General features: G+C 46.1%; 2 protein-coding genes across 2 annotated transcripts; both read right to left on the bottom strand.

Annotated features, from left to right (window-relative positions):
* Positions 1-3,172: 3,172 nt before the first annotated feature.
* Positions 3,173-3,799, bottom strand: LOC141657950 (uncharacterized). The gene is made up of 2 exons (XM_074465339.1): positions 3,587-3,799; positions 3,173-3,478 (listed from the first exon to the last, which is right to left on the bottom strand). The coding sequence occupies exons 1-2, from the start codon at positions 3,797-3,799 to the stop codon at positions 3,173-3,175; spliced, it is 519 nt and encodes a 172-aa protein (XP_074321440.1).
* A 12-nt stretch (positions 3,800-3,811) lies between these two features.
* Positions 3,812-6,312, bottom strand: LOC141657951 (uncharacterized). The gene is made up of 4 exons (XM_074465341.1): positions 6,030-6,312; positions 5,157-5,703; positions 4,481-5,079; positions 3,812-4,344 (listed from the first exon to the last, which is right to left on the bottom strand). Exons 1-4 carry the CDS (start codon positions 6,310-6,312, stop codon positions 3,812-3,814), a joined length of 1,962 nt encoding a protein of 653 aa, XP_074321442.1.
* Between the last annotated feature and the right edge of the window lie 9,355 nt (positions 6,313-15,667).

Consider the following 15,667-nt stretch of genomic DNA (forward strand, 5'->3'; position numbering starts at 1 on the left):
ATAGAATTATTATTCTCTAAACAACAATAAAAAATATTTGTGATTTGTACAGAGTAAGACATTCTTTGTATACATGAATATATGCAAGTAAATAATGATTTTAAATTAAGTCTCCCACTCCATAAAAGTAGGACGGCTGGATGCACTTAGGGGGTGTTTGGTTGGGAGGTTTGGAATGAAATGGAATGGATTCTAGTAATTCTAGTGTTTGGTTGGGGTGTTTTGGAATGGAGTTAGAATCCTGATGGATTCTCATTCCACCCCAACCCCTTGGAATCCCATACCCACCTCCTCCCCATGGATTCAAACTCCATTCCTCCATGTTTATTTTTCTAATGAACCAAACATGTTTGAGAAGGAATGGAATTGGAACCCCATACTCCTATGGTTTCTCATTCCAATCCATTCCATTCCTTAGTAGTGAACCAAACGACCCCTTAATAGTGTTTGCCAAGAAAACATGCTTCAATTCCATCAATTTCAACTGCGGAGTATACTATCCTAAATAAATAGAAACAATTCTAGCTAATTTCAATTGAAAACAAATTAAAACCGCACCAAAATTAGGGAATTGACAAAAAGAAAATGTCTCTCAGTAATGTCCCATTAATAAGAACCACACCACGCACACTAAACTATTGTTCTTTCTAAAGTTCAAAACTACTTCCCTTAAGATCGAAATGCGAAGGTTGATTTCCATAGGTAAATTGAGGCCAATTTCGATTTTGAAAGAAAAAGCTTACCTTTACTTTGATGTTGAGAGGGAACATGCTCCAATAGTTATTGGGAATTAAGTTCTATTTGGCGTCAGAGGTTTACTACATGCGATAGCAAATTAGTTCTTTCGATTAGGTAAAATAAAACACAAAGTAAAATACTTCCATAATTCACCACGAGAGTCACCAAAACCACACTCATATAATTAAGGCCAGCTATAATTAAAAATGATAAGTGTCAAATAACGATAAAAACAAACAATTTATCAATACTAATATTATAACAAAATCAACAAAATATAAAAACCACTCAAATCATACAGAGATCAGTAACTACTTGCCAAATCCGCGTTGCTACCAGCCACCTGACTTTCTTGCGTGTGTGCTTGAGAATGTGATTTGTTGCACATGCTTTATATTATACTCCTTAGGATAGGATTTAGGGTTATTAATGTGTGCTTTTAGGGCACCCATATATTAGAAAAATCTTTATTATGAACCAAGAATATTAAAGAGGGTAACTTACGTAAATAATGCATGTGCATAATAAGTGGCCAGATTCTTTGTCGCTACTTAATACTTATCCATCTTCAACCTTCTCCTAAGTCAATCTCACAAATGCCTACAATATGAAAAAGAGACGAAGAATTAGAGGCAGTGGAAAAGTAACTCATAAACAAATCTAACAATATACAACAAAGTATCATAATGCATGAAGAAGATAAAATATAGGCATATAGCCAACCATAGGAGAAAAATAATTTATTTGATTTGCTTTAAATAGGTATGCACTTAAATACTAAAATATACTCCATCTTTTATATAGAAACGTGAATGGTGAACCAAAGGCTTGTGTTAGATGTAATTTATATAGATAGATATTGAACTATATTAGACTTCTATATCATCACGTTTATTTGCTCATCCTAAACTCATAAACTCTATCTTGTATTAGATGTGTTTGTCTATCTATTTTTAGAGGAAAATTTTATATATTATCTTTTATTTCGAGGTAGTTCGTAAATATTGGAGACTCTATAATTACTCGGAAAAAGCTTCCTTTAATAATATAAATAGATATTGATTGATTCATCCCCTTTCCTTTTTGTACAAGAAATAAGAAAATAAATTTGAACCACGCCAAAAAACATTAATATCCCGCATGCCATTGAATTTAAACCATATAAATCATTCTAAAAAGGAATAATATGGAAGAAAACTTTAATAACCGAATAAGGAAATAAGGAAGAATATATAAAATAGGTGAGAGACTCTACATAAAACTTTGTTATGAGTAACATCTAGAAGAGAGAGCCATTTCGATTAGTTTCAGAGTTAGATGTTCTGATCTTTTATAATGATAACACAAGTCCACAATTATTTACTTACTATACTTCTTTAAATCCTTATGACGACAATAACAAATCATTGATGGGTAAGAGTCGGAGCAATTACGAGTTTTGTATAAGATAAGGATGAAATATATAGTTTTGATTATATATGTTGTTGTAAAGATCGAGTTCATTTGAGACATATATTGGTCAAGAATAAGTATTTAATATCAAACAATTCTTATCTTAAAGCATTTCAATTAAAGTCATATACGTTTTTTTTATTAAACAACGACGTTTTTAACATAACTAGTTTTATGCCCGTGCAAATTGCACGGGGTTGTCGTTTAGGGTTGAGAAGTAGGGTTGTTAATAGAAGATGCTCTTTCATGGTAGTATTAATTTCGGAATTCTAGAATTACAGAAAAAAAAAATCTCAAAATTATAAGAGTCAACAAAAGTAGACAAATTGCAAATAAATAAGTACAACAAAAAGCTGTTATGGGGTACAATCATAAGTTAATTGAACTATAACTTCTCAAAAACTTCTTTATACACTACGTTGTTTGTTCTATTGGACACGCGTTTATCATTATCGCAAATCAGAACCTTCAATCCCTTTTTGCTCGTCACTCTTGAAATAGCGACATAGGGCTGACCGTGCGTAAACACCGACCTTGGAAGATAAAGCCCAACATGTGCTAGTGACTGTCCTTGGCTCTTATTTATCGTCATTGCAAAACACACCGCAACAGGGAATTGTCTTATGTCAAACTGTACCGGGAACTTACTGGAATCAGATGGAGTAAGTGTAATACGGGCAATATGCACTTTATCGCCCTTATGACTACCCGATAAAACTGTTGCTCTAATCACACGTGATCCCAAATCTGTCACTATCAGTCGAGTGCCATTGGCCAATCCGCGAGATTGGTCAATGTTTCGAAGAAGCATAACTATAGCAACAACTTTCAGCTTTAATTCGTGATTTGGAAGCCCCGAGCACTTAATAGAGTTAAGAAATTCTGTGGTGTACAAATCACGGACCCCAATATTACTCTCATCTTTACTAACCTCAAATCGAGCCAAGTAAATTTTCTCTGTTGCATCTATTCGAGATAATACTTAGTCATTAACCAAATCAACGATCTCATGTGTAGGTGCAAGGATAGCCCTCTTCTGAAGATACTCGGGATTCGATAGTTGATTCTCAAGGGATGGGTAAATGACATCTACAATCGAAGCGATAGGATCTCCAATGTGCTGAATCAAAATGTCATTCGGCAACTCTAATTCAACTTCCCCATCATTCGGATCTCCAGCTTCCCCGTCTCCAACTTTTAGTATCCATTCTGAAAAATCTTTTATCTGAGCAAGTTCGGAACACGAATCTCCGCCTCGAAGGCGCATGTTTTTTGTCAATTTCAGCACCTTGTATGAATAAACAAATATGTAATTTATGAGTTTATATAGAGTAAATAAATTTTTAACCGTTATATATGGAATAGTTAATTCAAAACGTCCATTCTTTTTTCGTACCTTGCAAGCAGACAACAAATTTGAAGCACATAGTGATGCATTCACGATTTCCGATCTGCTTCCTTTAGGGATAACGGGAAGTATTTGTCGAAAATCACCTCCAAATACGACAACCTTACCACCAAATGGTAGATTGATATCTCCGTTGTTAGAAAAACGCATGACATCTCTTAAACTCCTGTCAACAGCCTCGAAAGCATATATGTGCGTCATTGGTGCTTCATCTCATATAATAAGCTTTGTCCTAATTAAGAGTTCGGCTAAATCACTTCCTGGTTTAATCCTTGAACACGTAGAATTTTCAACTACATTGAGTGGGATACTAAGTCTCGAATGAGCAGTTATTCCACCGGGAAGTAAGGTAGCTGCAATGCCGCTGGATGCTACAGTAAGCACAATCTGTCCTCTACTTCTCAATGACGCGCATAAGGTTCGCCAAATAAAAGTTTTACCCGTCCCTCCATATCCATATACAAAAAAAACACCTCCGCGATTATTACGGACTGCGTCCATTATCTCATTGTAGACAGCCATTTGCTCGTTAGTCATGAAAGATAAAAGGTGCACATGTTCTTCCCCTAAAGAAACTCTGTTATAAGATAGCTCGTCGGATACTAACGTGTTCACGGGATGAGGTGTGGATGATTCAGGAAAAGGCATGTCTTCAAACCTACGTAAGCTACTGCCGTTGCGTTGAAGACATGCTTCAATATCTAGCAATGCATAATTCTTAAGTTCATCCTCCGTTAATCGCAACGCTGTGAATTTAATAGGCGCACACCATTTTAAAAGTATATTAAGCAATTATTACACGGTAGTGCTTAAATAAAAGGGGAGTTAGTATAATATTATATGAATTTACAGTAATCACAAAATGCTCATTTAACAACTAACCTTGGTTTTGAAGCGCATTACGTTGTTGATATAGGATGTCATCTGAAAGATGCTTCCAAGTTTTCTCCCACACTTTACTTGGCATCGCTATAGTAGCAGACAACAATAAAGTGACAAAGCGGTTTCTTAAATAAGACCCGGAACCCCAACGGCTTGCTTCCTCTATAGCGTCAATGTACTCCTTATCATCTCCAAGCAGCCCACGCGCATAACATGTACCTCTGAATGTAGGATGCAAAACATCATCAAACCACCTTAAATCCTCATAAGATTTAGGACCCTTGACGAAATTTAATAGAGTTCTAATATAATATAGTTCACTACAATTAGGGGAAACATTATGCATTCTTCCAAGAGCAAAACCGCTTTTTCTAGGATGCCAAGCACGTTCTTCTTGTTTCCACACGAATTTCGTCGGGAACTGGCTATATAATAGTTGTTGTGCCTCCTCGCTAGATTTATTACAATCCATCCAAGCCAAGAACTTTGTCATACCGATTGTGGAATTATCGATGACTGAATCAATAGGGTCTTCGTCGTTAAAAACAACGCTTTGCTTATCAGGAAGGTGAAAGCGCAATGTTTCAACAGGAGGAGTCCTATAATGGATTTCAAAGCCAAAGATTCTCCACACTTTTGACTTCGCATCTTTGAGATATAACGACAATCATGGAACCTCTGTATCTCATCTATTTGGTCGGGATTCTCCTCGTTTCGACGACGATAAGAAGATTGCATTGTGGCTCGATCAGACCCCTTATTTATGTACTTGAACAAATACTTGATTGATCGAGCTTGATTACACCATTCGACATTTATGTGGGCACGATATTTTAACAATAATTGCGCATTATATGGAACTACCCACTCATTGCCGAGTTTTCGTCCACTCTTCACCACAGTAAATCCCTTCTCCCTCCTCTTATATACAGGATACCCGTCGTCGTCAACCGTTGTGCTTTCGATGCACCTCTTCGGAAAGTTTCTGGAGCACTTAGATGCAACCATACACGGGCAAGTAGGGAAGTCTTTGCCACATGGACCGTGTATCACATTCTCCTTCACAAGAGCATATAACAAAGGGTTTTCATCAGGATCGGGTATCTCGGCACTAATAATTTTATCTACATTTGCAGCCTCCGGAAATTTGTCATCACGATGAAGAAATATTAGAATATGAGCATGTGGCAATCCACGTTTTTGAAATTCAATAGTGTACGTGCCTGAAAGATTAGCCAAAACAATTTTAGGTTTTTTATTCATACGACATTAATTAGGAAGAAACATGAATGGTAGTGCTCGAAAGATTTATGTGTAACCTCACCTCCAATGACACGTCCGAATATGTGACGGTCTTTCAAGTATTTCATTCATTCCGCCAGTTTCATCTTGAAAACACGACTAAGAATATCAGGTCGATCCTCCGGCCTCAAACCTCTTTTAGAGACAAATCTCATTATTTCTGGCCATTTTGGATTACATGTAAATGTAATGAACAAATCTGGATACCTATACCACTTGCAAATGGTCATAGTATCTTGGAAATTACCTATAGTGTACCCATCTGATTGCAAAACCGATGAAGACATGAAAATACGGATCCCGGCAGAGGATGGTTCGGTTTCTCCACGGTTGACCGCATTCGCAAGATTTTTATACGTTTCCACACGAAGCAACCCCTGATTATGACGAAGAAATGACAACCTCTGCGACTCAACCATCATATAACCATCGACAATAAATTGTTGAAGTAATTTAGCAGCTAACAAAAGAATAGGAGATTGAAGGAACGAAGATCTATCCTGGAGATGAAATGCAAGCCACTCTCTCATTATTACTTGATTTCGTGGTTTTTTTTCTTACTTTTGTTGAGAGAAGCTTCGCTATGTAGGATGCCCGGCCTCCAACCGTCTTCGCCATGCGGAAACAACAGAGGATATTGGAGTGCTAAATATAAAGGGTGCAACTCAGATATACGCTGAAGTTAACCACTTTCCTTCTCAATAATAATATCCCTCTTTTCCACGGCGTTTCCAATGTCTCCTTCAATAAGAACGGCAACCTCAGAAGCTGTAGGACGGTTATATGTTCTACCATCAGTTTCTCGTCTTGAAATAAGCCGAATAGAGACATCTCTTTCTAATCATCTGATAATCTATCTCTCGCCATTCTGAATCGCATAGCTAATATATTTTCCTCATCGATCATTCTTTGCAATAAACAAATTAGGTCATCATTAAACCGTTCCGGATTATTCGGGCTGCAAAATATAAAAGAATAATTACCCAGCAGGAAGGTTATCATGAGGTGCAGTCTATATTGTATGAAATTTCAATTTCAATTTGCTCTTGCTGTATTAAGTGCTTTGGGCCTGATGGGGCATATTCTGCACCCGCTGACCAAGTCAACATATTGAGCAAGGTCAAAGATATCCACAAGAAAGTCAACGACTTAGACAAATTTAACCGACGCGTGACTGTCGGCTGTCTCTTGGGTCCCGGCCGGGGCAACTAGCCAGCCGGGGCACACATCCGCGAACTAATATCCAAGACCCCTCGGCGGCGAGTCAACAGGGCCCGCCGGCCTGCCATGGGTCCCTCGGCCGAGGGCAGATAAGTCTTTCCACCTGCTAGCCACTTGGCCACTACGTGACAAAAGGTGAAAGTCTATAAATACTCCTCAACTCTCATTGAGGAGGAGATCCACAATTTAACCTAAGAATCACTATTCATCTGGTATAATCTTCCTTATCTCTCTACAATATATACTTCGCCAAGTAACAACAACTTATCTCTATAAGTTTACTGACTTGAGCGTCGGAGTGAGTTCGCTCGGTCCAAAGCCGAGCCCTCAGTTTGTTCATCGTTTCAGGAGACCGAAAGGAGGATTCAACCAAAGACGTCATTCTACAAGCACGGGTGGTAACAAATAATCGCTCGGAATTACACCGGAACAATTGGCGCCGTCTCGTGGGAAAAGATACTAGAAGCTAGTCACATTCATTCCCAAACAAAAAAAAAAACACAAAAACAAAAACCCACCCAAAAAGCTAAGAAGATGTCGAAACAACAAGAGGTATTCGAATCGACGAAACCGATTCTACCAGACGATACCGTCCACAGTGAGTTGCGCAGCCCTCCACCGGCCGGGTAATTCAACCGGAGTACGGGATGCCAATAATACCGGATACGCGCACGCTGCCGCCAACCAGGTCACCATCATGGGACATGTGGTTGATGCAGCAAAACTGAAGCTACTCCTGGACCTAATTGGTAGTACGTCGGCTCACACTGTCACACCGACAAGAGCGGCGGAACCCGTCCAGGAGACCAGGGCCCAGAATGTGACTCCAAGAGACTTGAATGGAGCACTGGAAGAAGCTGGCCCAGTCAAGACGCCGGGGGAGCCCAGAGCGCTAGTGGTAGACCTAAGTCCTTCCCGCACTCGCGGGAGGACGGCGTCGCCGCAGCACCGACGAGGCATGCCTCAGAGGAGTGAAAGAAGTCCGACTCACCAGAGTCGGAGAAGAAGCCCGACTCACCAGAGTCGGAGAAGAAGCCCTTCCCGCCACGGGGAGAGGAGCCGAACTAGGGATGTGAGGAGCCGATCGCCGCGTGTCGTTCGACACGTGGTCAGACAGCCCCTCAGCGCCTACGTCCTAGATACCCCGGTGCCGACAAAGCTAAAGTTGCCACCCATAGCATACAAAGGAGAAGGCGACCCGACCGACCACACCGAGGCTTTCGAGTCTTACATGTCGGTTTGGGAGCAACCTGATGAGGTTTGGTGCCGAGTCTTCCCAACGACACTGCATGGGATGGCACAAAGTTGGTACAAGGGGCTACCCGATGGGTCGGTATACTGTTACGCCGACCTAAGGGACACGTTTTTAGCCCAATATTCTTGCAAAAAGAGGAGGGCCGTTGAGACATCGGACCTCCTGACTATCAGACAGGAGGGAGGCGAGTCTCTCCGAAGTTATGTGAAGAGGTTCGACGCCAAGGTTCAGCAGATTCGTGAGCTGAACAGCGAGCTGGCGGCCTTCGCGCTGATGAAAGGCCTCCCGCGAGGGGACCTAAAAAATGAGCTCATCAAGTGCGGCGACCTGAACCTGGAGTCCGCCAGAAAGATGGCCGACCAGGCCATCAAGGTGGAAGACTATCACAGGACCTGGGTAGGCCACGGCGAGGCCGGGCACTCGAGAGAAGAAGAGAGCCACCGGGAGGACAACCCGGATGAAAGACGCCGTGACAATAATAGGTCACGTTCTGACAAGTCTGCCAGGAAACAGAACTCGGCGGGCGCCGGGGGAAGTTCGGGACCGCACAACCAAAAGCGGTACAATGATCACACCCCCCTGGTCGTATCGGCCACCGAAGTCTTCGCCCTGAGCAAAAACGAGGGTCAGAAGTGGGAAAGGCCCCCCAGGCCGAGAAGTGACGGTGACACGAGCCAGTACTGTGAGTACCACGGCCACACCGGTCACTTAACTGACAACTGCCGGCATCTGAAGAATGCCATCGAAGAGCTGATCCGAAAGGGGAGCCTCGGCAAATATGTTGCCAAAGGCCAGAAGACTGACGCCGGCGGTTCAAGCAAGAAATCCGTCTTTGAACGGATAGGAGTGATCCATGTTGTTATCGGGGGCAACGAGAACGGTGGGTCCGCTCATGGGCACAAACGACACCTGAACGAGCTGTATCAGGCCATCAACTTTGTGCCCAACACAGCGGCTCCCGCCTCCAACATCCCCGATATAACTATTGGGAAGAAGGACTACGAGGGAGTCATCGCCCCTCACAGCGACCCACTCGTAGTCCACTTGGACATAGCCAACCACCTGGTGAAGAGGTGCCGATTGACACGGCGCCTACACAAACATTATGTACGGCGAATGCTTTCTCAACCTCGGTCGAAGGTTGAAGACTTGAGCCCCCGCACCAACCCGTTGTACGACTTTTTGGGGCGGCCTGGTACCCCTTGGGTCAATCAGGCTGCCGGTGAGGTTCGGCGAGGGAAGTGCGGCCAAGAATGTTATGTCTGAGTTCGTGGTCATTGACGGCTCGTCTGCCTACAACGTTCTCATAGGCCGAGTCACCCTGAGCGAGGCCGATGCAGTAATGTCCATCAGGGCTCTGACATTGATGTATGTCTCGGACCGGGGGGAAGCGCATAAGCTCGTCTCAAAGAACGAAAAGGACGAAGTGGTCAATGTCCAAGTGTCCGCCAGAGGGTGCAACATGCAATCCTTCAAAGTGGCGAAGAAGTCAGAGAAGGGGAAGAGCCCATCCTTGCAACAGGAGGGCGAACGCATGGATACCACCGTCGGCATGGTCGAAGGAGCGGAGACCGAGGAGGTGGAGATTGACCCAGGCCGCACCGTAACTATCGGTGTTAACCTGGAGCCAAAATTCAGAGCCGCCCTCCTAGACCTGCTGAGGAAGAACAAAGACGTCTTCGCCTACTCAGCGGCCGAGATGCCAGGCGTGAGCCAGGAGGTAATTGTTCACAAGCTAAACGTACTCCCCACCGCTCGCCCTATCAAGCAAAGGATGAGGAACTCCTCAGCCGAGAAGGATGAGGCCGTCAAAGCCGAGGTAGATAAATTACTAGCGGCGGGCTTTATCATGCCTTGTACCTATCCTGAGTGGTTAGCTAATGTTGTAATGGTGAGGAAATCATCGGGGGCATGGAGGATGTGTGTAGATTTTACCAATCTTAATAAAGCATGCCCCAAAGATTGTTATCCCTTGCCTCGAATAGATAGTTTAATCGACGCGACGGCAGGCTACACTATGCCGAGCTCGCCGGACGCCTTCTCGTGGTATCATCAGGTGTTCATGGCCGAGGAAGACATGCCTAAATGCGCATTCATCACTGCTAACGGCACATACATGTACAAAATGATGCCGTTTGGTTTGAAGAACGCCGGTGCAACTTACACAAGACTAGTGGACAAAGTGTTCCAAAATCAAAAAGGGCGAAACATTGAGGCTTACCTCGACGATGCTATTGTGAAAAGCAAGTCTGACAGCGAGCACTTGGCCGATTTACACGAGACATTTTGTTCACTAAGGAAATACAAGATGAAGCTCAACCCAATGAAATGCAACTTCGGTGTCCGGGCAAGTAAGTTCCTCGGCGTACTTGTCAGCGCCAGGGGAATTGATGTCAACCCAGACAAAGTCCGAGCAATCCTAGATCTGCCGGAGCCAAGTAATCGAAAAGAGGTTATGATGCTGACCGGGAGGATGGCGGCTCTAGCCCGTTTCATCTCTCGGTCGGCCGACAAGAGCACCCCATTCTTCAAAGTGTTGAAAGGGAATAAGGACTTTAGCTGGGGGGAGGAACAGAGCACAGCTTTCAAACAACTGAAAGCTCATCTTCAGACTCTCCCAACCCTGTCCAGGCCGATGCTGGGGGAGACGCTATATCTGTACATAGCAGTTACCTCGGCCATGGTCAGTGCCGTAATCGTCAGAGAAGAGAACAAGCAGCAGCACCCAATCTACTTTGTCAGCCATACATTGTTGCCCGCCGAGAGAAATTACCCGCTGATTGAAAAAGCAGCCTTTGCTGTCGTCGTCGCCGCAAGGAAACTTAAACCCTACTTCGACGCACATCCCGTGACGGTCTTAACCGACCAACCATTGGAGAAAGCATTGGAAAAATTTGAGCAATCCGGCAGGCTCATCAAATGGGCAGTAGAGCTATCCGGCTTCAGCATTCAATACAAGCCGAGGCCCTCGATAAAGGGACAAGCACTTGCAGATTTCCTGGCCGAGTGCACATACCAAGAAGAGCAAAACCCCGGAGTATGGGAGGTATACACCGACGGGTCCTCCACGACGAACAGCTCAGGAGCCGGCATACTTATCATCAGCCCAAACGGGGACGAGTTTGAGTACGCCTTGAAATTTACCATCTCGGCCTCAAACAACGAGTCCGAATACGAGGCGGTGATAACCGGAGTCGAGCTAGCTAGGGCTGCCGGGGCGGAGCACATCATTTTGAAAACAGATTCACTTTTAGTGGCCAATCAAATCAGAGGGGAGTACGAAACTCGAGACGACGGAATGGTAAGATACCTGGAAAGGGTAAAAGCTGACACCTCAAAGTTGAAATCTTTTCAAATACAATGCATTCCCAGGTCTGAGAACAACCGAGCCGACGCTCTCTCAAAGCTTGCCAGTTCAACCATCAAGAATGTCAGCCGAACCGTGCTGGTGGACATCAAGAATGCCAAGAGCATTACTGAGGTCGTCGGCATGGTGGGTAACATAGAGACCGAGACGACGTGGATGACTCCGATAATGAAATACAAATTGACAAATGAACTACCGGAGGACCGCAGTCTCTCGCAGAAGATAAAGAGGATCGCAGCAAGGTACTTGGTGTTTGAAGGGGAATTGTACAGGAGGTCCATGACGAGGCCACTCTTGAAGTGCGTCGGTCCGGCCGACGCGGAGCTAATACTGACAGAAATTCACGAAGGCATCTGCCGCCATCACATAGGGGAAAGAACACTAGCCCACAAAGCTCTCCGAGCCGGCTACTTCTGGCCCACCATGCTTGCGGATTCCAGAGCCAAAACCAAAAAGTGCAACAACTGTCAAATGCATGCTCCGGTGATACATGCACCTTCCCGAGACCTGCAGCCGGTACTCAATCCCCTTCCTTTTGCACAGTGGGGGATGGACCTACTAGGGCCATTTCCAACGGCTTCCGGAGGAAGAAAGTACTTGATCGTCGCCGTTGACTACTTCACCAAATGGGTTGAAGCTGTAGCGGTACCTGCCAAGACCACGGCGGCCGTAAGAAAGGTAATCTGGGAAAATGTCATAACTCGTTTTGGGTTACCCCAAGTTATGGTATTTGACCACGGCCGAGAGTTTTGGAGTGACACAATAATGAACTGGTTGGAAGAGCTTGGCATCAAATTTGCGTACTCCTCCGTCTGCCACCCACAGAGCAACGGACAGGCGGAGGCAGCCAATAAAACAATCCTCAACGGTTTGAAGAAGACAGTTGAAGACCTAAAGGGAAGATGGGCCGATGAACTACCCGGCGTCCTGTGGTCCCTCCGGACCACGGAGAAAGAAGCAACGGGGTACAGTCCGTTTCACTTAGTCTACGGGTCCGGCGATCCCGCAATTGAAGCAACGGTGCCGACATTCAGAACGGCCACCTTTAACTCGGTTGAAAATCAGGAAGGCTTAAGAACCTCCCTAGACCTGGTCGAAGAAAGCCGAGATACAGCACGCCTCAACTTGGCAGTATACCAAAACCGAATGAGAAGAGCTTACAACCAGAGAGTCCATAAAAGGGATTTGAAAGTAGGGGATCTAGTCCTAAGAAAGTCGGTCGCCACCAACAAAGGAAACATTCATGGTAAACTAACGGCCAACTGGGAGGGTCCCTACAAAGTGGTTGAAGAAATGAGGCCGGGTACATACCGGCTGACCGACATGGAGGGTGTGCCTCTGATGAGCCATTGGAACACTGACAACCTCAGGAAATACTTTGTGTAGCGGCGGAGGTGTCCAAAACAATTGTTGGCACCCCAACGCATGTTTACATCTAATGAAGAATCACCCAATTTTTCCATCAAAGTGTTTATCCCCTCCGCAGTCATATCGAGGTAGACGCCACGGCCCAAGCGGGCAGTCACCCCAAGAACGCTGTCGCGCCGTAACCCCTAGTCGCCTCTGCCCGCCGAAGGCCTGGCAGGGGACACAACGGTCGATACGCTAACAAACGCTATCGCGTCGTAACCCCTAGTCGCCTCGGCCCGCCGAAGGCCTGGCAGGGGACACAACGGTCGATACGCTAACAAACGCTATCGCGCCGTAACCCCTAGTCGCCTCGGCCCGCCGAAGGCCTGGCAGGGGACACAACGGTCGATACGCTAAAAGACGCTATCGCGCCGTAACCCCTAGTCGCCTCGGCCCACCGAAGGCCTGGCAGAGGACACAACGGTCGATACGCTAACAAACGCTATCGCGCCGTAACCCCTGGTCGCCTCGGCCCGCCGAAGGCCTGGCAGGGGACACAACGGTAGATACGCTAAAAGACGCTATCGCGCCGTAACCCCTAGTCGCCTCGGCCCACCGAAGGCCTGGCAGGGGACACAACGGTCGATGCGCTAACATACGCTGTCGCGCCGTAACCTCTAGTCGCCTCGGCCAACCGAAGGCCTGGCGGAGGACACAACGGTCGATACGCCAACGTGTTCACAACGGCGGTTGGGAAGCACAATTCCGACGCCTCGGCTAGACCGAGAGTGAAAGAGGAAGCGACCAACATGCTAACACGTTCAAGAAAAAGACGTTAAACGCAGTTGAGATGCACATTCTAGGTGCCTCGGCCAAGCCGAAGGTAGAAATAAAAAAAACGCTCAATTAAATAACGCAAGAAGACAAGGGAAGACCTCGGCCAAGCCAGAGGCAAAATGAGCAAACTCTTGTTCAAAATGATAACAGGTTACAAATGAGAAGAATACAGACGACGGCCGTCCCCATAGGGATGAGCCAAAACGCAACCTACCAAAGTTTTTACAAAAAACACAAGGAAAAGCAAAAGGATAAGACATGTCAATAAAGCGCCAAAAGATGGCAGGGAGGCAAGGCTTAATAATTGGCCCCCGAACAGCTAAAGCTATCCGAGATGCCAGGTGAGTCTGGTGACGACCGCCCGTCTCCCTACGCTTGTTGCTGCCCCCCATCGGCAGCAGCTGCACCAACTTCGGTGGCCGGCCCAGAGGAAAGCTCGTCATTTTCACGTGCCTTTAGCCTCTCAGCCTCCTCATGGGCCTTTTTCACCTTTGCATCGTAGGCCGCCTTGGCCTCAGCTATCTGAGCCGCCTTCGCCGCCTCCGCCTTTTCCGCAGCCGCTTTTTCCGCAGCATCGGCCATCTCATCCAGAAGCTGGTCAAATTTTTCCCACGGGAAGGAGCCTTCAGGAATGAGCTTGCTGATTGCCTCCCTAGTCGCTTCCTCGGCCTGATCCCAGAATTGAGCGCACATGTTAGGGATAATCTCGGTTTGAAGCATCTCGATATCTTTCTCCCTTTGGGCAAGGATATCCCTTGTGTCCCTATGTGCCTCCGACTGAGACAAATACAGATCTTTTCATTCGTCCCTCTTGGCAACAACGGCGTCGTAACCGCCCTTATACCTGTCCCGCTCCTCCAGCAACTTGGCAGCGGTAGCATCAGCATCCTCAACTTTGGCCCTCTCGGCCAATAGCTGCTTCTCAGCTTCCTCCGCACGCTTTCGTACAGCAAGGAGGTCAAGCTTAGCCTTCCCGGCTTCCCCCTTTGCAGCGGAAAGATCAAGCTTAAGCCGTTCGATCAATGGCCCAGATTGGGCCATAGCCTTTTCTTGCTCCATAATGTGGGAGCCGGCTAGTTGAGTCCATTTCGCCAGCCTCTTGTATATTCTCGTCCCCTCGGCCACAAGCTCGGTGGGGGAAACTTTCTGGAGTAAGGAGTCAACGGTGACGTTTCTATCACTCGCCTTCTCAGGCTGCTTCTCTAATTGCCGCTCAGTCAGGACGGCGGCTGCCGACGGCGGATCTACAAAAAATTTACACAGCGCATCCATGTCAACACTCATTGACACATCAGAGAGTCTGTCATCGGGAATGCATAATGAACCAGCTAAGTCTGAACCACAGGTTAGGTCCGTACCAGTCTGGACCTTCTTAGATGGAGGGCCGGGTGAATCGTTCTTTTCCCCGGCAACGGTAGAAGCCGGTAGTGGCTCTTTTCTCTTCTTTGGAGGAGGAGGGCCCTTCGCAACAGTCACCACCTCCGCGGTGATATCGACGACCTCCACATGCTCCTTCTGGACCGCTGGGGTTGAGGAGGGAGTTGGGATTGACGCCGTCGCCGACCTGGACGCTGCCTTTGGTTTTCTCTTCGGCACGCCCCCGAGAACTCGTGCTTGAGCTACCGCCGGATCCAGTGCCTTCAGCTGCTTGTCCATAAGTTCGTTGGGAGCCGTCTACGATCACGCGTCGGCCGAGGGTGCCGCTCAACCACGTTCCCGTCCTTATCAAGCCCTAACCTCTTCAAGGTCCTCTCGCATGCAGATCCTGGCCAAACCGGTGCAAGAAACCAGACAAGAGTTACATAAAAGAAGTAAAACAAAGCTCTAAAAACAGGAGCATAACAGACAAAGATGG

This window comes from Silene latifolia, chromosome 5 (assembly GCF_048544455.1).
Source record: "Silene latifolia isolate original U9 population chromosome 5, ASM4854445v1, whole genome shotgun sequence".
Classification (NCBI taxonomy): Eukaryota; Viridiplantae; Streptophyta; class Magnoliopsida; order Caryophyllales; family Caryophyllaceae; genus Silene; species Silene latifolia.